The 24043-nt window shown below is 34.6% G+C and overlaps 5 protein-coding genes across 5 annotated transcripts; 4 read left to right on the plus strand and 1 right to left on the minus strand.

Annotated features, from left to right (window-relative positions):
- Positions 1-348: 348 nt before the first annotated feature.
- LOC110179048 (uncharacterized) lies at positions 349-3408 on the plus strand. Its single transcript, XM_020946404.2, has 2 exons — positions 349-2411; positions 3159-3408. Exons 1-2 carry the CDS (start codon positions 1373-1375, stop codon positions 3221-3223), a joined length of 1104 nt encoding a protein of 367 aa, XP_020802063.2. The 5' UTR covers positions 349-1372; the 3' UTR covers positions 3224-3408.
- A 623-nt stretch (positions 3409-4031) lies between these two features.
- On the plus strand, positions 4032-4602 carry LOC110179050 (uncharacterized). The gene is made up of 2 exons (XM_020946409.2): positions 4032-4420; positions 4499-4602. Exons 1-2 carry the CDS (start codon positions 4190-4192, stop codon positions 4505-4507), a joined length of 240 nt encoding a protein of 79 aa, XP_020802068.2. The 5' UTR covers positions 4032-4189; the 3' UTR covers positions 4508-4602.
- A 3636-nt stretch (positions 4603-8238) lies between these two features.
- Positions 8239-9163, plus strand: LOC110179055 (uncharacterized). Its single transcript, XM_020946415.2, has 2 exons — positions 8239-8476; positions 8617-9163. The coding sequence occupies exons 1-2, from the start codon at positions 8257-8259 to the stop codon at positions 8631-8633; spliced, it is 237 nt and encodes a 78-aa protein (XP_020802074.1). The 5' UTR covers positions 8239-8256; the 3' UTR covers positions 8634-9163.
- A 2204-nt stretch (positions 9164-11367) lies between these two features.
- On the plus strand, positions 11368-12630 carry LOC110179056 (uncharacterized). The gene has a single exon (XM_020946416.2). The coding sequence runs from the start codon at positions 12212-12214 to the stop codon at positions 12440-12442; it is 231 nt and encodes a 76-aa protein (XP_020802075.2). The 5' UTR covers positions 11368-12211; the 3' UTR covers positions 12443-12630.
- A 1458-nt stretch (positions 12631-14088) lies between these two features.
- Positions 14089-16552, minus strand: Ser7 (serine protease Ser7). The gene is made up of 3 exons (XM_020946402.2): positions 16277-16552; positions 16060-16208; positions 14089-15134 (listed from the first exon to the last, which is right to left on the minus strand). The coding sequence occupies exons 1-3, from the start codon at positions 16332-16334 to the stop codon at positions 14148-14150; spliced, it is 1194 nt and encodes a 397-aa protein (XP_020802061.2). The 5' UTR covers positions 16335-16552; the 3' UTR covers positions 14089-14147.
- Positions 16553-24043: the final 7491 nt, after the last annotated feature.

Genomic DNA, 24043 nt, shown 5'->3' on the forward strand with positions numbered 1-24043 from the left:
TAGAAACCAACTTTACTTTTAGTATTAAAATATTTACCATCCCATAAAAAATACTTTACCTTGACCTACAAGTTTAATTGAATATTTTTGTTGTACAAAATGTAAAAGAAATATATATTTTTAAGTACATTTTATATATTTTTGCGATCTTTAAGGGTATCTAACTACCGATATTCCCTCTAACTTAGTAACCTCACTCGCCGTGTGAGAGCGTGAAATATGCGGAATGCCAGTGGTGGGGCTTCCGAAGGGGGCCGGGCTAAAAAGGGGGGCTGTTAGCCTTCTCTCGATATTTGGTGGAGGCGCAGGCGGTCTCCGTGGAGGAGGTGCCTCATTTTTGGGGGGCCCAAAGGCAAGATGCTGCCGCTGCGAACAGTTGGCTGCGAGGCACGTTGGCGGGCGGAACACCAGAGATCCAAGCGAAAGATCTCTCAGATCGCGCAGCTGATCGGGGGAATCACCGAAACGAAAGAGACGGAAGGCGCGCGACGCCAGTTGGAGCGGGACGGCAGCTGTTTGTTTGTTTGTTTGCCGCCTGCCCCATAAAGATAGTTTTTTATTCGCTCCCTCCGCCCCTTGTTTTTTTCGGTGTCTTTTCTTTTTGGTGCCACATAAAAGAAAAGTGGCACAGTGTGTCGGTGTTGCAACGTCTTTTTCCGCTCCCCGCGCCCCAAATGTCACCAGTGTGATCTGTGGGGAAAACTCTCGGAGTCGAAGGAAAATTGGTTAATTGGGAAATCCAAACGGGAACGGACAGTTTCTGGGAGCGGATCGCCTAAAAATAGCAAAAGAAAAAACATAAAAGAGAATAAAGAGAATGTTGAAAAAAAGAAGCCAAAAATAATTGAAAGCGTGGGCAGGAAAACCCACAGTGAGCACGGGCTATAATGGAGTGAAAATATTAAATTAATAATAAATACAAAAAAGTGAAAATGTAAACTTAAAAAAAATTTATAGAAAATATATATTTCTTTCTATAGAGAGAGAGAGAGAGAGTAATTAAAAATACTTAAAAAACTGGCATTACTTTGTAAATAATTAAACCAAAAGAAAGCTGATTTAAATTAACTGAATAACACCCATAAAACACTATATATTTCCGTAAATAAATAAACATTATAACGACTGATTGAAGACTGTTCAAATACAGCTTATCGAGCGCCACCTGTACACACATAGTTGAGATAAACAATAAATTGGCCAAAGGCCAAAAGCAGCCAAAAGATCACAGCCGCCGGAGAAGGGTAAAGAGCCAGAACCAGCAACAGAAACGTTCAACCAACAGGTGGAAGGAGTACCAGAAAATCAAAAATCAAAAATATATATATAAATATATATTAGGGAAAAAATCATCCTTGGCCCATGTTCCGCCATGTCCCAGCTAGCTGAAGGCGAAGACGAGGAGACTCAGGCTCTCAAGGAGGACGATGAGGAGGAAGATCCTCTGGCCAATTTGCTGAGTCTGAAGCTAAAGAAGCCACCTCACTGGAACTGGGAGCTGAGCACCTCCCGGAGTTGCAGCAACATAGCCCTGCCCCGGATCCTGCTCTATGATCATACGGGTAACCTTTTGGTGGATGCCCAAGGTCTGCGAGAGGAAACCTACAGATCGGGGGATTCACCGAGACGTCGCAAACGTTCGGCCACCTCGAATTTGGAGAGGAATTTCCATGGACTGCATATAGCCGAAGCCACGCCCACGCCCACCCCCACGATAACGCCCACGCCCAGTTCGAGTCGGGAAAGCGAGAGACGGCGGAAAACTCATGGCAGTTGCATTGACTTTAGCACTCACGAGTTGCCCAATTGGGAGCCATCTTCCAGTTCACGGAGGTCCAGTTCATTGCGTGGTGTTCGCTTCCAGGAGGAGGTGCTGGAGGATCTACCCACACCCACTCCTACACCCACACCCACCTATCCCACACCGCCTTCGACCTCTACGCTAAACTCTTCCAGTTCGGGTCCCCGGGAAAAGAGACGCTACCGTCGCTCTCATAGCTCGATCCTGGAAAGATTTAGCCTCTCCAAGGGTCGCCACTCCTCGCCAGAGTTTGCCCAGGAGGAGGAGGTGACCAAGGCGCCGCGTTATTACCTACGGACCAGCAAGGCCGGGACACTGGTCATCCGTGAGGAGAGCTTTAGCTCACAGCGATTGAGGAATCGACGCCGCCGGCCACCCAAGCACTCTTCCAGTGAGAATATCCTGCAGGAGCATCAGGTACAGGAACAGGATCAGCCACAAATGGGTAGCAGAGTCGTGCAGGCCACGACACCACGTAGGAGAGTGCCAGAGAGGACAGTGTCCACCTCGGAGGAGGAGGAGCAAAGGGATCTGGAACGGGAGCCACGAAGATCACGTGGCAGGCCAAGGAATCAGGGACAAAACAGTTGTGGCAAGGATGCAGCTCAGGGTGAGTGGGAAAAGGTTTTTTATATGGGTTAGGGATATGATAAGTTAAAGGTTAAGGGAAATAAGTTAGCTAAGGCTGAGATAAGGTAAAGGTTAAGGGAATTTAGAAAGGGAAATTCCTTTAGAAAAGTAGGATTAAAAGTACTTAAATCCTTCACAAAATTCTTGGTAAAATTTAAAATAGTAAGGAATCATTAACAAATATTTGAAAAGCCTCAATAAATCTCTCGGAATAAAGGTTAAGGGAAATAAAGTAGCTAAGGCTTACATACGATAAAGGTTAAGGGAATTAAGGTAGCTTAAGCTAAGACAAGGTAAAGGTTAAGGGAATTAAGGTAGCTAAAGCTAAGACAAGGCAAAGGTTAAGGGAAATAAGGTAGCTAAGGCTAAGTTAAAACAAAGGTTAAGGGAAATAAGGTGGCTAAAGCTAAGACAAGGTAAAGGTTAAGGGAAATAAGGTAGCTAAGGCTAAGTTAAGGTAAAGGTTAAGGGAAATTAAAAAGGGAAATTAAAAAAGTTGAATTTAAAGTACTTAAATTCTTCACTAACTGCATGGTAAAATATAAAATAGTAAAGAAAGTTTAACTAAGATCTAAAAAGCCTGAATCAAGCTCTTGGAATTAATAATTAAGCTCTTACTACTTAAAAATATAATAAAAGATCATTATAAATATTTAAAAATCAATAAAAATTACAAATAAAGCTATCCAAATTCAAGTTTTAAGATTTTTTCTCTTTCTGTTTCCAGAGCTCATCACCGTGGATCCTGATAATTGTGTTTACCGAGCAGCGCCGGGCGCCACAGCTCGTTAAAAGAGAGAAAAAGAGACCTCCCCCAGAAGACCAGAAGAAAGCCACAGAAGAATTGATCCTGAAGAATACCAAAAATTCAGGAAAAAAAAACGAAACCAGTACGAGAGTAGACAGAAAATACAGTTCCTCCTTGTGATGTAAGACGATAGAACATGTGAAAAATAAAAAGAATATTTTGAAGACCAGACAAGTGCCTCTTAATCTGATACAAATTTGCAATTAATTAAGATAAAAATTATGAATGTTGGCGTTAAATCAAATGGGTTTCTCATTGTGCCAAGAAAAAAACCATTTAGAAATGCAATTTTTACATTGTCAGTGGCATTTGTTTGACAGTTTTCCAATTAAAAATTTCCTAGGCACTTGTGGAAATCTCATTTGCCAAAAAGGTCTGTCAACCTTTTCAATCAAAAGTGAGTGTATTTTTAGTCAAGGAAAATGCTTTAAAGGGCTGGGTATTTTTGGTTTTTGTTCTTATAATATTTTATTAGTGATTCAGGGAGAGAGAAGACAGAAGAAACTACTTGATATTTGCTAAGGGTTTGGTGGAAATTTGAGATTGGGAATCTTTGTCTTTGTCTTAGAATCAGCTGGAAATAAAAGTGATTCAAATATATTTAATATATTTAAATTAATTAATCTAATGATTACTAGATTCCCTGCTAGAAATACTTAATTTTTTCGTAATGAAAGAGTATCTAAAGTATCAGCCCAAGAGTCTTCTAGATATTAAATCTCTCGCACTGCCTGAAAGTCTGCCATATTTTCCTATGGAGTAACTTGAATAAATCCAATCCAAATAGACCCTCAGAGATTTGGGAGTGAAGTGTGTCCATTGGCGAGATTCAGCCACTCGTTGTGGCTAAACAAACAACCTAATCAGGGCTGATAAGATGGATCGGTGAGGCCAGTGCGAATTTCTCAACGCAAAAGAGAGCTCAGTGCGATTGGAACCCTTGGCTCGAGATGCGATCGCTTTTGTCGCTTCTATCGCTGCTAGTGCTGCTCCTGATCCTTCAGGATTCTCCCTGCAGCGGAACCGGAAAAGTGATTTATTTTAATCACCTGAATGCCACACAATCAAAAAAGGCGGCCAAAAATGAGACAGATTTGCTGGGCAAATCCATGTTATTTGACACGCGAGGCAATCGCTGTCGACATGGTTTCATTCGTGATCATCATGGACGTTGCCGAAGGGTGAGTAGAAATTAAAGTCAACAAATTTTATTTACAATTACAAAATCTTGTTTTTTTTTTTTAATCTCTTCCATGCAGATTGTCTAAAAATGGAATATTCCGATTAGCTTAGTTTATTTTTAGGTTTTTTTTTGTGTGTTTATGTTAAGTCTGTGATTAAAGAGAAATGAAAACAAAACAAATTTTGTAAATCTTATAGATAAGAACCAAAAAGATTGCCCCTGCATCTACAAGATACTTTCCTATTTCAAACTCTAAACTCAAAATGAAATCATTGAGAGTTGAGGTTTGAGTAAAATGCGCAGTAAACCGATGGACTTTGAACTTATGTCTACTGACTCTTAGTATTTTCCCTAGAAACCCTAGAAAACCCCAGATGCAAGGGAATGTTAACCCTTTGCACCTTGTCATGAAATTGAAACTACGTCACATCACATGTATTATGATGAAATTCTGCGAATTCTGGTGTACCACCCACCCATAGATACCGCAGACGCCAGAGATACATAGATACACAGTACAAGATACAAGATATAGGTTGCCGGGAGATAACAGGAACCTCAACCCTCTGACTCAGCCACATATTTATAGAGAGAGAAGCGACCAGATATTCGGCGACCCTTATTCGGTCACATTTTCGGGAAATTTCACCGCAACGAGTGTCATTATTTTGCGATAAGACAAAACAACAAATCGTTAAATAAATCTGTGACGTCTTAATGTTAAATGCTCAATGAAAGGGGAGTCGCGTGGTCATCATCACACTCCCTACCCCCAATGACGAAGCATAAACGTTGGCTCTTTTACACGGAAATTCGTATGGCTCATTCGGTGATCGTTACGGAAGCTAAAAAAGTCACCGAGGATCTAATTGTCAAAGTTCATGGCACAGCGGCAAGTCAGTTATCTGCAACGATCAGGCAGTGATTGTGGCTAAATCACCGAAAAAAATATACAGAACACGAGCCAAATTAACCCACGTTCTTACTCAGCTCTAAAAATACAGGGTTATCTCTGAAAAATACAGGGTTGCTGAATACTTTAAAAAGAGGGAATTTTAAATATTCCAAATATGGCTTATATATAATAAAGAAAAGGTTATTAATTGGATATTTTTTATTGCTTAAAATAAGGCACAGAAAAAGGGAAATCTTACTCAGCTCTAAAAATACAGGGATATCTCTGGGCATGGGGTTTGCGATTTCCCAAAACAAAAAAAAAGAGTTTTGTTAGTTAATCTATTTGGCAACTACTTAAAAAAACGGTATTTTAAATATTTAATAGTGCTTCTTATTTTTTAATATTTTTATTTGCTTAAAATAGAGACAGAAAAAGGGTATTCTTACTCAACTCTTAAAATACAGAGTTATTTCTGGGCATGGGATTTGCGGTTTACCAAAAAAAAAGAGTTTTGTTAGTTAACATAATTACTGAACAATTAAAAAAAAGGGGATTTTAAAATTTAATAGTGATGCTTATAAATAAAATGGAAAAGGTTTTTTTTTTAAATATTTTTAATTGCTAAAAATAAGGCACAGAAAAAGGGCATACTTTCTCATTTCTAAAAAATACAGGGTTATTTCTGTTTATGGGGTTTGCGATTTCCCCAAAAAGAGGGAATTTTAAATATTTAATATTGCTGCTTATAAATAAAATAGGAAAAGGTTTTTTAAATATTTTTGAAGCCAAAAAATATGACATAGAAAAAGTGTTTTAGGAGAACCTAAAAATAAATCATTTTTTGGTTGTTAAAATATCTTACATTCTACATATTTTTTATATTACAAATTAATTAACAATTTAGTAGAACGCTTTATAAAAATTCCTTTCTATATTAGTTCTGTTATTAATTGTTTATATTTCTTTTCTTTGTTATTTAAAAATATCTACAATAAATGTTAATTCTTTCCCCTTAAAATTAAACCTTATTTTACTTAAAACCTAAATTCCATTTTTGCTTGAGGCTCAAATCAGCTTATTTTACCTTTTCGTATAAAAAAATCACTATATATTTTTCTTAAGCTCTATTATCTTAAATTACCTCAACCGCTTATAGTTGTTAGTTCCATAAGTGATTTAAGAGTTCCGCCAAAAGGTAGTAAAAGCTTCCGAGAAGAGCTGGGAAAAATCCCCTCCTCGGAAAATCCCACCCCCCAAAAGAGGGTTAAGCCCATCGAATTGCGCCACTTCCTATGCAAATGCAGTAAGGTCTGCCCCTGATGATGGTGATGATGATGATGATGATAGTATTGTATCGGGTATTATCGGGACCCGTGCTCAAATAGATATCCAAAACGAGCGTTGTCGCTCGGCAACGAAATCAGTGCTGGGCAAAGGCGGAGCACTCAATTACACAGATTGCAAATGGCATGGGGGCAAAAGATAAGATTTCCCCCCGAAGAAACCGAGAGGCCGAGAAGCAGTCCCCAACCGAAAAAACAGGGTGACAAATACTGACGTATTGGAGTGGAGTGGACAGAAAAAGAGTTGAACCTCACATATTCCCTAAAATTAGAATATTTCTTAAACTCATTTGTTCACTTCTTTGTTCACTCTTTTGTTCACTGCATTATGCACTTCTTTATTCAGCACTTGATCACTTTTTTGTACACTCATATATTCTCTCATTTGTTTACTTATATGTTATTATATTTTATTTATTCACCGATTTGTTTTTTTCTTCACTAATTCCTTCACTTACTTGTTCACCTAATTGTTCACTCTCTTGTTCACTCAATTGTATACAAATTGACTCAAAAGTTTGACTATTTCTTCACTAATTTGTTTACTCTGTTAATTATTAATTTATAGCCCATGTTTTCACCCATTTATTTATCCTTACAATTCATTCCCTATATCCTTTACTTACTTTCTTGTTAACCCACTAATTGTTCACTCATTTATCACCCATTTGTTCACTAATTGTTCACTCATTTGCTTACTCATTTATCTCTTATTTGTTCACTCATATCTTTACCCATTTTTTCACTTATTTGTTCACTCTGTTATTCATTAATTTGTAACTTATTATTTTTACTAACTTATTCAATCTTTTGTAGACTCCCGTGTTCACCCATTTATTGAATAATTTCTTCACCCATTTTTTCACTTATTTGTTTACACTTTTGTTCACTCCGTTTATCATTAATTTGTAAGCAATTTTTTCACTCTTTTATTCACTCTATTCTACTCACGCACTATTCTCTCTATTCAATCCTTTGTTAACCCATTTAATCATTTTTTTACTTGTTTGTTCACTCCGTTTTCTATTTAATTTAATTGAATTGAATTTAATTTTTTGTTACGCATTTTTTTAATTGATTTGATCATCCCATTCTGCACCAACTTGTTCACTGATTTCATTACCCTTTTGTTCACTAATTTGTTCAGTTATTTGTTAATTCCTTTGCTCATTAATTTAATTACTCATTTAATGACATTTACATAATTTACACATTCTCTTCACTTGTTCACTCATTGTCCTATTTCATTATTCAACTACTCTCTCAATTGTTCACTCATTTCGTGAAAATGTTCACTTGTTCACTCATTTGGTTCACTACTTCAATTACTGATATACCCAACTCGAATGAGTTTTGGTAATTGGAACACCCTGTGACGGTTTTATCAATTCAATGAAAAGACAAGCGGGCAGAGCACTTAAGAAGTGCTACCCCAAACTCGTATAAAATCAGTTAACTGCCGGCATTGGAGCAAGCCACTCACTGGTTAGCTATATATATTATATACACTATATAATTTTTTTTTGTGATAAATCCGGAGCCTTTCTGGTCGTGAAATCTAAGAGAAATAAAATACAAATAAAAACCGGAGAGATGTCGATGCACCAACTGTTGCTCTATTCGCTTTGCCTGTGGGCTGTCATTGTGTTTTGTGCTCCGGCACCGACCGAATCGCGTCGCGTGATCTTCCTGAAACCGAATGGGATCCATCGTGGACAGATTTTGGCCACACATGGGATGGAGAAGCCCTGCCCCAAGTGTCATATGCATGATCATCGGGGTAATTGTCGTCGCATCATTGCCTACAATGCAGGTGGGTGATATATATGACCATATCACGTATACGCATTACGTATACGCCTCGTTAACAGTGCGTCACCTTAGATTACAAAAAAAAACTTAAAGAAAATGTGCCGCGTCCCGCTAAAATCGTTCTCTATCTCTATCTTGCAGATGGTGTGCACTGCTGAATGTGAATCGAAGTGAATTTCCATCACCATCGAACGAATCTCCAACTCTCTCAACACAAACAAAAACCCTATTTATTTATGCTATTTATCTGCCTCGCATGCCATAAAATGCCTAACAATAAAATACAAACAAAAAGCAAATGGAATGCAATTTTAAACTGATAATTCTAGTTGCAACACTCTCTCTCTCTCACTCTGCTGGCATTCCAACGAAGGTCGCATTGCGGCACAGAAACTTGGCCAATTATCCGCAGTCTTAGCCAAAAAGTATCTTATCAATTAAATAATGCATTAATGCCCGCATGGGGGGATTTCTATAATGGCTCATATGTGAGATATCAGCTACTCGAGTGGATTCGGAAATATTTTTTATTTAACAATTATAATGCCGACTTGACGCAAAACGCCTTATTATTATCTGTACGTTAATCGGTCTTAGCAGGTGGTTATTCTTGGTTATTGTTTACTTGTTAAGACACCTGGAAGTCATTTTTTTGTATCTTAATTTTAATTTTAAATGGGGGTTTTTAAAGGGGTGTATTTATTGGCTTTAAATTGATAATTAATTGCTACTTAATTGCTTGAAAGTAAAATTAAATTATGTATATTCTACATTTACATTTATTATGTGCCTAGTTTAAGTTAAACGAAATATAATAAAATTTACTGAAATAACAATTTAAGCATTTTTATTGATTTAAATTTGTATTATATATATAAAACAATAAAATATAATTCTATGCCTAGTTTAAGTTTTAGGAAATATATAAATTTTTTATTGATTTAATTTTGTAAAATATATAATATAGAAAATATTAAATAACATAACACATAATTATGATATTCAAATACAATAGAATATAAAATAAGCAATAATTTGCTTTATAACTTAGATAAAAATCTATATTGATAAATTGTTTTATATATGTTTAAATAAAATATAAAGATATACATTAAAATAATTGACACCAAATGTATTTTCTCTTAATGTCAGTCTTTAGATCAGAGCCCCGATTTGGCCCTAAATTAATATATTATTTGCATATATATTTGTAAATATTTTTCTATATTTTTATATATACATATATGTATTTATTTTATATTGTTTCTTCATTACCCAAAGTAGTAAAATCTTAAATTTTTAAATATTTTCTCCTAAATATTCATAGCCCAATTGCTCACCAAATATGAACCCCAATCAATCCTCATCGTAATCCCCTCAATGTTCGGTGTATATAAACCCAATGTTGCATGCGTCAGAGTTTGTATCGATAAATGTCAGACGTCAATCTATCGATCATTCGAATGTGCCGTTACGCTCGATCCGAATCCAAGGGCCGCTCGTGAATGGTATTACCGAATTATATATTTATTGGCGGTTATAGCCAGGTTCACTGGTCAGACGTCCGGCAAACTTTGCACCACTACGTCAGCTTTTGGAAGGGGGAGAGGCCTCTCACCAAAAAATAGCACGTTAATTGTAATCGGAGAGCCTGGCAGGTGATTCGGCTCCAAATCAAATTCATCAAGCGCCTTATCGACATGTCAACGGAGTCTGAGCTAATTACTGAATGAAATTCCGATTTCACAACTGCCAAAATGTGCTCAGGGATGGGCAGAAATTGCTGGATTAGGAGCCATCGATGTTGCCAGAAGGGAAAATAAAAATTTGTGGGTTTTTTAGATCATAAAATATATTAAAGAAATATAATTAATTAATTGTGCATTATTTTATTTACTATTAAATAATATTATTCTTGAACCTATTTACATTTTAATCATTTATTAAATTTATTTTTTTTTTAGTGTTTAAAGAATTAAAATTAAAGTCATGGAGATTATAAAATGTCCTCTAAACTTTATTTTAAGAAAGTTTTATATTGTTATTTTTTGATTTTAACTGGATAATTAATTTATTATTAAATTATATTTTTAAAAAATATTCCTAATTTATTAATAATACGATTTTTTATTTACTAATAAAATTATTTATATAACAATATATTATTATATATTATTATATGTTATTATATGTTAATATATAATATTATATATTATTATATATATTTATTATGATATTATATTATTTATATTAATTGAAATAAGGAATTTTATTCGTTATTTCAATTAATAGAGCCAGAGATCCTAAAGCCTTCAAGCTTTAATTTTAGAAATTTTATTTACTATCATATATTGACTTCTTTAAAATGTAACTAACTTATAAATTTAGATTACAATTTGTGTATGACAATTTAAATTCTCCAAGAAATTGTTATGCTTTACAAGCACATTTATTACTAACTTTGTTTACGGGAATTCGCTGATAATATAGTTTCCCTTTAATTGCTTGGTAACAAATATCAATTTAATCTTAATGAGCCATTGATATTTTTAGCTACTTGACGCAGCCTTTAAGTGCTTTGCCTAGGTCAGTTAAATTTTTAACATTAAATTATATTAAAATATATTTGTTTTAAGTCAAAATTAATGTTTTAGATGGGATATATATTAATCCAAATCTTCGTTGTTTAACTAAACCAAATTGTTAAAGAAAAAAATTCCAGAAAAATCCTGGACTAATCTAAAGTATGTTTCCTATTTTTATAAATTTTTATATGGCTTTAGGCAGTATTTATATATTCAAATAAGAAACTTCTCAAGTATTCCAGAGAAATCACTCTTTATAGCTACCTTGCCTGATGAAATAAGTCTTAAATAATGTATCCTGATCTAAGCTAGCTTTTGACCCATTAGCACTATCAAAAAGGTTAACAAAAATTCTGAACAAATGCTGTCTAATGAGCCTTTGGTATTTTTACTATCTTCACGTAAAATTCCCTAATGATTTATGCTACCAAAAAATCTACTTGACAATTATACCCACATAATATGGCATATTTTCAGGCTGCGATTTGGGAACCTGAACCTTGTCAAGAGGCCATAGATCATAACCAAGTCCCCCGTTCCAACCGACCAACCGACCGACCGGAAGCGGCGTCACTGATATATAGAGCGCTGGTCAGTGATCCATCCATGGTGACGCAGTGCCTCCTTGGAGTTCGCCAGAAACGTGGGGAATCATGACAGTGGAATTTTACTACTCAAATGGTTACGAGAGAGCCCACAAACAAATTCCCCCGCGCTTTCGTCATACGGCACGGCGTGGTAGTAAGGCACCAAAATAGCAACCAGTAAGAAAATCGGGGCTATCCAGGGGCAATCCGTAGACAATACTATAGCCTATAGCTATAGAGACATACACAATACCTATACATATGATATGGCCGAGGGCTATGGCTATAGAGAGTGAGCTATCTTATCGCATGCCAGCGGAATGCCTTTTTTTCGCTGGGGGACTTATCTTATCAATAAGCGCGGCCGGCGGGCGGTCGCCGTCTTTACCTATCGACGTTGAATATCGGCGGGCGCAATATCGGTGAGCGGGCTCAGTAATAAAAGCGACTCCCCAGCGAATTGACCTATAAAAATATAACAAAAACCAGAACACAGAAAAGTCACGGATATATAAGACGAAAATCAAAGGAAATTCCAGCTTAAATTCAACAAGGATATACAAAATGCAACTGCAACGCCTGCTCATTCTCACCTTTGTGATCATTGCTTTGATCTTGTGTCAAAGTTCTAGGACCACGGAAGCCCGTCGATTGGTGTTTTATAGCCCCAAAAGTCGCACTTTAACCAGTCAACTCCTTGTTTCCCGGAAGCTGGCCAAACCTTGTCCCGCGGGAAAGATGCGAGATCATCGGGATCGTTGTCGCCGGGCCTTGATCTTCGGACGCAGCAATTGAGCAGTGAAATCTCCACGAATTCTATTAATTCTTTTTTTTTATAAATAAACTTTATTGTAAGCTAATTTATTTTAGTCTAAGTTGCGTCACAATGTAACGCTCGAAGTATTTATTACATTATTTATTTATAGTTTGCTAATAGTGATAAGTGATAATAAAACAAAACCAATGTCGATAAAGATAAGAATTGCATGTAATGTTTTGCTTGGAAAACGTGCTGAGGTATCTTAAAGGTATCTTTGAAAGTATGGAGATATATATATGTTAAATTATATATTCTGGATCAATCAGAGGGAGTTTCACCAGAAAAATAATAATTAGAGTCAGATAGTTGTGAATATTATAAGAGAGAGTAGTAGGAAAAGCCAGTTGACAACAAGTTAAGTTGGAATATCAAGAACATTCCTTAGAGGGATGTATATTGTAATAATATATACTAATATATACTTATATATACTAATATATACTAATATATACTAATATATACTAATATATATATACTAATATATATACTATATATAGTGAAAACTGTTATGGATACAGATAGATATATAGATACAGCAAAAACATGAAGAGTTGAATTCCTTTCACAGTTTAACTTCTTATAACCTTTGACTTTGATTTAAATCTTTATACCAACTTGCTGGAATGCAATTCTAAAGCCTTCTACTTAAGTAAACAACCTCACAACTATATTTTATATTCTTATTCATTTTTCTGGCAAACCTAAACCTTTAGTAACAATAATTTATTCCCCATAAAAACCATTGTATGTTAATAACAATGAAAATCAATAACCACCAAGTGAGAGTGATGATCTCAGGGCTCCCCAAGACCTCATTAATTTAAAACTTTTCGGTGACATGAGCAAATGGTTTTAATCTAAGCAGAAATCAAGATTGGAAACATGTTTGGCTAAATTACTTGCCGGAAATCAGTGACGTCAGTGGACATTATGACGCCGTAAGCGGGGTAACATTGAAGAGGGAAAACCTCCACTTCGGAGGGGAAAACCCTACCAAATCAACCCTTTCTCAGTCTTTGTTTATTATGTATTTAATTTTTTCTTTTATCGGATCTTGTGTCTAGCTGTCCAAAATTCAAACTAATGCTCCTTGACTTTAGTGTTTATTTGTTTTAGTTGCCACAGAGGTCAGTTTCAAATTGTTTCATGTACTTTGAGCATCAATTTTCAAATTATTTTTTCGATAATATCCCAAACTGAATTATTTTGTACCGCTTGAATTTTAAAGTAAACCATAAGCATGTCGAATCCTCGTGGCAAAAAGAATCTCGTGTTGAAGGGCAAATTCCTGTTCTCCAAGCAGCAATCATTGATACCACGTTTGGCTTACATGATGCATTTGGTAACCGAAATGGGAAGACTTTTGAAGCAAGTCCGTGACGATGTTCGTGGCATGCAACGACGGATTATGCCCAAAGCACCCGAAGAGGCTGAGAAATTCGAGGAACCAAAGGGATCCAAGGATCGCCATAGATCCTCCGATGAATAAAGCATAAAAGATTCACGACGGGAAGGAGGGAAATCCTCGAGTCACACACGAAGATGATGTGCTTTTGAAACTAAAGACGGTGATAAGGATGAAATCAAAATTGAAGTTTAAATAAAAATTTCAAATTTCAAATTTTAATTTAAATTGATTTATTTTTCACAAAAAAAAGGTGTATATAATATAATGTTATTTTACAGGCTATTCGCTCGGATAGTTTCCTCAATCCAATCCATGTAGCTGCTCACTCGGGTGTAGACCCCTGAATACTCGGACTTGCCACACTGATCCAATCCAAATGAGACAACACCGGCCAGGTAAACATATCGATCACCCCTCGGTGTACTTGCCTCCACTGTAAGTGGTCCACCGGAATCACCGCCACAGGAATCCACACCCAAAGTGCCACCGGCACACACTTGCCTCTCATCCACGGCCGCATTCTTGGCCCGAAAGGCTTCTTGGCATGGTTCCAGCGCTTGAATGGTCACCATGGCCTTGCGCTTGACCTTGCTACTTTCACTGACCTCGGTTCTGCCCCAACCGGAGACATCGGCAGCGGATCCCACCAGCTGATTGGCCTGTGCTCCACGCTCTGGGGGCAGGCACACCGGCTCCACATGTTGCATTTCCGGTTGATGCCACAACACGGGACGTGACAGCCGGAGTAATGCTATATCATTCGTGAGATTTGATCTTTGGAAATTTGCATGTGGTAGAATCCGATCGATGGTCACACGGACATGCTTTGGGGCACAAAATCGTGTGCCATCCAATTTGGTTTCACAATCGGGATCCTCATCACGATTCCATTCACCCAAACGAGCTGCCACAAGGGTTCTTCCCGATCCCACTATCTGAGCATCGACACAGTGCGCCGCCGTGATAAGCCAACGTTGGGCAATAAAGGCAGCACCGCAGGGAAAATCCAACCCACCTCCCCTCACCGAGTACTCAAGGAGTGTGGTCCAGGGAAATTCATAGAGTCCTGTCTCCTTCCCGCCATAAACACGCGATGAGAAGGAGGTGCCACAATGCGGATGCTGGGGCAGGGAATCCATACCAGCAGGGGCAGGCACTAGCCTGAGAGATGTCCTTAGAGGTAAAGGTGTGGCAGCTGTGCCATTGTTTATCCTGGCACCAAAGGAGGGGATATAGTTGGTTTCACGGGGACAGCAGACCTAAAAGGAGATGGAATTTGGATTAGAAATTAATAGGAAAATATGAAAGAAATTCTTTTAAATTTCAGGAAACTGTTTTAAGTATTGATTTGGGAGTGAAATGTCTAATATATGGAAAGAAATATAAATATAAAAGAGTAGGAAACTACAAATGCAGACTTAGATTTAAGATTAAACTATAAACTTGATTTTCCTGATAACAAATATTTTATCAAAGACTTACATAGCCTCCGAGAGTTCTTCTTTACATTTAAAACAATGAATTCATACTAAATCTTAAAGTAATATAAAGAACAAGCCTAGATGCACTATTAGATTAAATATCTCAAAGTTTGATGACTCTAAATTCAAATTAACCCAAAGACTAAAACCCACCAAACAATTTTTAAAATAAATAATTAAACAATTACGAGAATGTCCAAAAATGTACCCAGGCAAAGTGATTTTGAATTGGTTTTAAGAAATGATTGGGAGTTAAATTTATAATATATAGAAAGAAAAATAAAGGTATATTTAAGTTAAAGGATGTGGCTTTCGTTTGATAAAGGAATATAAATTACAAATGCAGAGAAAGATTAAAGATTAAAGTTAATTTTCTTGATAACAAATATATTATCCAAGACTTACCTAGTCTTTTTCTTTACATTTTTAACATTTATCGTTTTAAACCTTTTAGAAATTATTATAAACCTAAATACACTTGTAAATTGAATATTTCAAGAGTTAAAGTTTGTAAATTTAAGTTAAAGCAAAGACTAAAACCCACCAAAGACTTTTAAAAAATAAAAAAACCTAAACAATTACTAAAGAATGCTTATAAATAAACCCATTCAAGTGAAGAAGATCTCTCTTGGGAGGTAAAACGTGTTTGGGGAAATATATATATATATATATTATATATACCATATTGTTCCATAATTCTTACCAGATCGGGTCGCTGGCGGGAGAAACATTGCCTTTTACTCTCAAAGTCTGTGAGTTTGTCCACGGCATAAAAATCACAGTCTGTTTTCTCAATGCAAGTGCCACGACCATATTCCGCCGAATTGCAATTGCCAAAATGCATCATGGCCTCTGAAAAGGGTTAAATATATAATAATACTTTAGTTTATAAACTTTTTCTTGATTTATAAAGCACTTACTGCCCACACGTTGAGCCTGAGCCAGGCCCAGAAAAGCCACAAGGAGAATGTAAAGCATTTTAGAGGAGTATTTAGTTTTTTGATTGTATATTTTTTCGAGATTTTCCCAATCCAGCTCTGATTTCCGCTCTGATTGATTCTCTAGATTCACTTGATGCAGTCTCCCCGATGGCTAACAATCAACTGATCAATTGGCTATCGGCGGCCTCGCTCTGCGACCTCAGAGATCGCTCCGAGATCTCAGGCTTTTCCAGCTGGCGCACATTATAAACGTATAAAGCTTATATTCTCATTGATTGCCGCTGCTGGGAAAACCCGTTTCGCGCCCCAGTCCCTCCTTCTTCTCAATAAAAAAAAAAAAATAATAATAAATATATAATAATTATTCGCCAACGTGAGCCATTTAATCCACAAACAGTCATTGCAATTCGATTTATGCTTGTTTTCTTTGAAAGCTCACAGTTATCAGTCCATCAAAAGTTGGGCCAAAAATAATTTAATAATAAAAATGCAATAAATTTGTTTGATAAGGTAATTAAATATGGGAAATTTTAGGGGTTAGAGTTTCAAGGAAAATTATGTAAATTATAGAGACTCTAAAAGGTAAAAGTAATAAATCTTTGAATATAAAGTTAAAGAAATTGAAGTGTCTTAAAGAATTTACAAATATTAAATATACTTTATTGATTATTATAAAAGAATTTCTTAAGACAATTTGTAGGCATTTTAAATGATATATTGTAAAAGTTTTAATCAAATTTAAATTACATTTGCTATACTTTAAAATATTTCTTTTATTTATTAAATATTTATATATAAAAACCATCAAATTCAGCTATATGAAAAATTATGACAAGAAGATGCATCAAGGCAGCAACATTTGTTTATATTTCCATTAAACATTTATAAATATATACTCTTTCGATATTCTGGTGCTGCTGATAAAAATGCATAAAATAAACGTCTTGATTTATTATATTTTTGTGTTTGTTGCATTTGAAACAAGTTTTGAACCCCTGATAACTCGCGTTGCATCTTTTGCTGTGGCATTTCCAAGGCATCGTATTACTTGAGAAGAATTCTGGCGAAAAAAAAACCCCAAGGCGGATGCAAAACCCCAGATCGAGAAATCAATAGAATAATACCCGATGCGATCGATGATATATAGCTACTAAGTTGGTGCGTATCGGAATTTGTAATTAATAGTGTGGCTTTGCTGTGGTTTTTATTTTGCATACAAGTCGTGTTTATAATAACTATAAACTTTCGCTTTCCATTTGCCGGAAATAAATTCTTCAAATAATAATAACAAAAAACTAAAAAGTAAATAAAATATATATATATACATATTTATATAGAAATTTGATAACTTTTGGTTTCAGATTTCCCAGTGAAATCTATGAAAATGTCACTGCAAAAACCGCACAAAAGTTGCAACTTGTTTTCTTTTTTTTTTTTTGCCCCTTGTGGGCGTGGCAGATGGCGCCTCTTCTTCTTCTTCTTCGGCAGCTTCTTCTATGCTCCATTTGAGACCCGGTTTTTGTGTTGCCTTTTTGCATAAATGCAAAATATTCCAGGCTCCAAACTGTGCCAGCTATGAGAAAAGTCTGTCTGTTGAGAATGGGGAAAATGGAAGGGGGGAAAAAGAAAATGGTTGTGGAAGAAGGGGGGGGGGGGTGGGTGAGGTAGATCGGAAAAACTGGGGCGATATGTCCGCACGCAGGATACGAAATTTGAAATGTTGCAGCTGCACGGTCAACAGCCACAATAATAATTGCAAAAGTCCAAGGAAGTCGCTTGGTAAATACCTCGGAAAAATATACTTTATTTGATTATTTAATATTTCAAATGAAAGATAGTATAATATAATAAATAAATAATTATTTATAGTGTAAATTTAATGGAATTAAAAATAAATCTTGCTATATATTTTGAATTTTAGTGTTACTTTTATTGTATTTATTTTATTAGGTCTGTGTAAGGGTCTTAATATTTGTGTACTTTTATTATAAGATTATAATAAAGATATAATGTTATACCAATAGATTAGATTATTAAATTATAGATAAATAGATTATAAGATTTAAAAAATTTAAGAATTTACTTTTAGAAATCCCAGTATTTATTTAATATTTAAATATATTCTAATTGGCTGACAAAAAGTTTGGAATACCAGTAGTACTTTTATTTTTTCTATTACATATAATGTTTAAACAATTAGGAAAATGTGTTTCAGAAAGTAAAAGAGAAGATGTGAAAAATTTTTGAAATGAATCTAATACAAATAATGTTTAAAAAGAAAATATTATTTTTATAAAGGAAAAAAGGAAAAGAAACTCTATAAAAGACCTAAAAATAAATCTAATGAAAATAATGTTTAAATAAATATGAAAACATAATTTTTATTAACTGAAAAAAAAAGAAAATGGGAGAAAGATTTAAAAATATGTTAAATCTAATACAAAAATTGTTTAATTGAATAGGAAAACATCATTTTCATAAAGGAAAATAAAATATAACAAAAGTTAAGAAAGACCAATAAATAAAGAAAGCTAAATAAATATCAATGTAATTGTACATAAATATCAGCATTCGCTTTCATATTTAATTATTATTTATACAAGTTCTATACTTTTATTAAACTTAACTTAGGTTAATTTACAGTATTGTATCTATATTATATATATTTTTTTATACGAGTTCTATACATTTATTAAATTTAATTTAGTTTAATTCATAGTACAGTATCTATATTGTATTTAATTATTTTTATAAAAATGCTATATTATTATTATATTGAATTTAATTTTGTTTAATTTTTCATTCCTACCTATACTTATTTATACCTAAAAAAATTAATATACAAAATGCTTAAACTTAACTTGCATTAATTTGTAAATTACTTTTTCAAAAACCTTGAAATAACAACAAAAATATCTCAACTAAAATAAATTCCAAATATATATTGTTCCTATTAGATTTTTCAAGTTCTTAGAAACTATATCTTTATGGATTATGAGCTGCTAAAATACATCCAGCATGCATTTTGTATTTATGGAACCTTTTTTCGAAAAAAATAAATAAAACCTTCAAGCCGAATTCCTATGGATCCTTCCGCTTGATTGGAGTTGCCAATTTCCAGGCCACAACTCGAAACGGAAGTTTTTCTGCCCATCGAGATGCGTTTTCCTTGGCTTTTCCTTTTGCATACACTTTTTCCCCCGCCTGTCCAACTGTTTTGATACCCTAGGAGAGGGTATTATAATTTTCGTTAGATGTTTGACAATCAGATGTTGAAAGGATAAGTGTAACTTATAACTTGAAAAGTAAGAGAAGGAATTTAAAGATCATTAAAATTATGTAATTACTTCCAGAGGATTTTTCTTTTTTGTTTAAACAGAAATACATAAATTTCCATAACGTTTGATATCATATCTTTTCTATGTGAGAAAGAGTATACAAATTTCGGCTTTTTTAAGTAGTCTTCCTTTCCTTTTATTATTATTCTATTTCAGTTTTTTATTTCTTATTTCTGCAGCATGCAAAACTTTGTCCAGGCACTCGGACTCAAAAGCGCCCCAAGGATGGGTCCGCAGTTCAGCTCCTTGAAAGCCAGTGGCGTCCTGAACAGGATCTCGAGGCGGGGCCACGAGGAGGCAGAAAGCAGGAAGCCAACTTTGAGGCAGAGCAGAAGTATCTGTTGCAATGTCACCGACTTGAAATGACCAAAAAGGGCCAAGGGGGGAGTGGAGCAGCGGCTGGTAAGCGATAATGAATAATGTTGCTGGTGATAATGTTGCCGCCTCCGTCAGCAACACGAAACTATGCACAGAGGCTTAGATATGGCAGCGTGACTCACGACTTGAAAATATATCAAGTCGAGCTAGAAAAAAGCTGGAATTTGGAAAGGAAAAATTCAGTTTATTTACAAATTACAAGAAAATATTTAGAGTTCTAAAAAAACTTGGAAGATCAAACCATTAAGATACTAAAATTGATCAATTTATTTAAGGAATCCTAAAAGAAACTATCGTATAAAGCAGTTTCAGTGCCCAAAACATAATTAAAACGGAATATTTAGAGTTCTTAGAAAACTTGGAAGATCATACCTTTTGGAGAATAATATTCAACAATTTATTTAAAGGATCCTAATAGAAACTTTCACATAAAGCAATTTCTGTGCCCAAAACCTTGAAATAAAAATACTTACATTACCATTATCTTGCAAAAAAATAAAAAAACTAATTAAAAACGAATATTTAGAGTTCTAAGAATAATATTGATCAATTTATTTAAGGGAGGCTAATAGAAACTATCGTATAAAGTAATTTCAGTGCCCAAAACCTTGACATAAAAATACTTACATTACCATTATCTTTATCTTAACTCTATTAATTGTGCAGGTAAAATATCTTTCATAGTTTTTAGATATTTTTAGCTATTTTTTGCCGACTCACGCTCTCACTACCTCGAACCCCTTAACCTTTTGTGCGTGGGTGAGGGGCCAAAGTTCACGAGAGTTCTGATAAGATTCCAGTGGAATAATTTCTGCTACAATGACTGTCACTTGGCCAGACAACCATTTTGCCCCCCATTAACCCCCCTCTCGGTTTTGGACTTTGGACTTTTCAGCATTGATTCATGGCCCCCGTGCTTATGAATAACCATTCAAAAATGTCCCCACTTCTGCGACTCCCCATGCAAAGTTTTTTTAATTGAAAATTCAAGTCGTCATCGTGCCAAAAAAAAAAGGGGGGAGAGCCGAGGCCTGCGCCGGTAAGCGGAAACACTTTTATCGCCGCATAAACAAAAAATCGAACAAAAACCCAACGCAAGAAAAGTAAATAAATAAAAGTTTCCAATTCAGTTAAAATCAACGCGTAATATTTATGCTCGAACAAGCAATGTTGGGAGGGGAGTAAAGTGGAGTCCAAGGTACATCTGGGATATACCCGCTTCGGGAGAAATCGGTGGCAAACATAAAGAAATCGCACAAAGGATGAAGGCGAAATGTTTATCGCACGCTAATCACAAATCGCGAATCGGAAATGCGATTATTTTTGCACAAGCAAGCACAGAGATGGGTGGAGTAGGAGGGATCTCATTTAAGGGGGGGTTTTAAGGGGGGTATTTTCAGGGGGGTAAGGAGTAGTATAAGAAAGGTCACACACAGGCACAGGTGAAACAGCTGGCACAGACACAGGGGGGTACGGAAAAAAGGGGTTTAGCTGAGCAGAAATTTTAAGAATAAGTAGTCAATAAGGACAAGTATTTTTTCCTTAATAAAAAGATATATGTTTATATATATTTTTTTTTTATTTATAATAAATAATATAAGGTTATATATTTTGAGATGAAAAAGTTATTAAAATAAACAACAATTTATAATAACAACAATTAATATTGATATATATATTTTTTTTATTTATAATAAATTATAAAAGATTATATATTTTAAGATGATTAAGTTATTAAAATAAACAACAATTAATAATTATAATAATTTATATTAATCTTGTTTTTTTTATTTGTAATAAAATAAGATACATAAAGAACATATTCAAGCAGAGATTCTAGGATACATCATACTTTTAAAAATATATCGGAATCTAAAGATAAAGATGTTTTTATATTTATATATACTTTTCTTTTTTTTAGGATAAAAGTTTCTTCTCATTTATAGAAAATTAAATAATATTATTAAGATTGATAAGATATTAAATACTATAATTAAATGCATAAGTTGCATAACGCCCTTAATAGAGATTCTAAGAATAAATAACTTAAGGTACTTTGTGGTATATAACTTTTTTTTGTACTGAAGGCATATGTTTAAATATCTATTCGAATTTTTTAAGGAAAAAGCTTTTCCTTATTTTTAGAAGATTATATAAAATATATTAAAATTGATCAGATATTTTAATATACGAAAATACAGTAGATTCTGAGATTCTAAGGGTAAATAACTAATGATACCATATTGTGGTATACATATATGATTAATTTTAAAATTTAAATATATATGATTTAATTTATATGTATATATATAAATTTAATTTTTTATGAACAAAGTTTCTTTTTATTTATAGAACATTATATAAGATATATTAAAATAGATAAGATATAAATAATATACTAAAATGAAAAAGATGCATAAGCTACTTGTTTTTTAATCTTAAGATATATGTTTAAATAAATAAGCCTTTTTAAAAACATTTACATTTTAAGTACCTTAAATATCATCTAGCGCTACTCATCTTATTTATTATAAAGTCTTTGTTAAGACTAAGGCCACCCAGAGCTTGATAAAAGTTTTTTTAAATGTAAAAAATCATTAATTGACCCTAATATTTCAAATATTTGTATAAAGACTTAATAACACTCCACTTAATATAATTATATTTTTAAATTCCCCCTTTGAAAAACGACGCCTCTGGTCCCCCGTTCTCCCCCCGTTAAGCAGTTCAAACACGAGCGCACACACAAAACATTTCAATTGTCAACAATGTGCTCAAATGTGAATGCATCAGCTACTGAAACCACTTCAGGCCGTTCCACTTGCCTTTTGAGTGGGTGAATCCTGCCAGGGGGGGGGGGGGAAGGATAACCTCCTAGAAAGGAGAGTGAGAGAAGGATGTGTTATGGTGGGTAAGGTTAAGCTCTCTTCATGCGCGCATTTTATGTTTGCCTTTGTGCATAAAACGCGAATCCCGAAATTGATTTTGCTTCGATTTAAATAGACACGCTTCCCCCTCCCCCCGGCTGACACACAATCCCTCCCTAACCTCCTGTCTGCATGACGCACACACAACACACACAAGTGTCACACACACACACACACTCACTGGAGTAGACACAAAGGAGGCCGGCAATTGTTAAGGCCAAGTAAAAGTAAAAGTGTGCATAAAACGACGAAATAAATAAGCCAAATAAACAAGGCTAAAATCAAGAGAGAGAAGGGGAAGCCTCTAGGGGAAGTTTTTCTTTGGATACTTTATTTTTCTCTTTATATTCGTACCCACCCTTGCAGGGTATTATTATTTTAGTTAGAAGTTTGCAACGCACTGAAGAAGGCACCTCCGACCATATAAAGTATCTATATTCTTGATCAGGATCAACAGGCGAGTCGATCTAGCCATGTCCGTCTGTCCTTCTGTCCGTCTGTCCGTCTGTCTTTCTGTCCTTCTGTCCGTTTGTCCGTCTGTCCGTCTGTCATTCTGTCCGTTTCAACGCAAACTATTCTCTCAGTTTTTAAGCTATCTGAGTGAAACATTGCAATTAGTCTTCTATTCTACTCTTACTCGTATATATGTCGGAACGGGCCGGATCGGACGACTATATCATATAGCTGCCATAGGAATGATAGGAAAATTTTTATAGAAAAAATTATTACTTTTTCAGTTTTCAACAGAATTTAATCAAATTTAAGATATAATCATTTCATATTATTCTAAAATGTTGTGAAAAATTTTATGAAAATCGGACAACTATATCATATAGCTCCCATAAGAACGATCAAGAAATAAATACAATTAAATTTATAGCTTTATCAGTTTTAAGCTGATTTTCATCAAATTTGAGGTATAGCCTTATTTCAGTCTAAAACTTTGTGTTAAACTTCAAAAAAATCGGAGGACTATATTATATAGATGCCATACAAACGATCGTTTGATGTAGAGGAAAAATGCAAATCTGTGAATGTTAAACTGCAAATATAATATGTATAAGTGAATGAAAAGAAAGCAGGTATTACTTCATTGTTTTTTA

This window comes from Drosophila serrata, unplaced genomic scaffold (genome assembly GCF_035046125.1).
Source record: "Drosophila serrata isolate PLE 108 unplaced genomic scaffold, ASM3504612v1 contig_347, whole genome shotgun sequence".
In the NCBI taxonomy this organism is placed as follows: Eukaryota; Metazoa; Arthropoda; class Insecta; order Diptera; family Drosophilidae; genus Drosophila; species Drosophila serrata.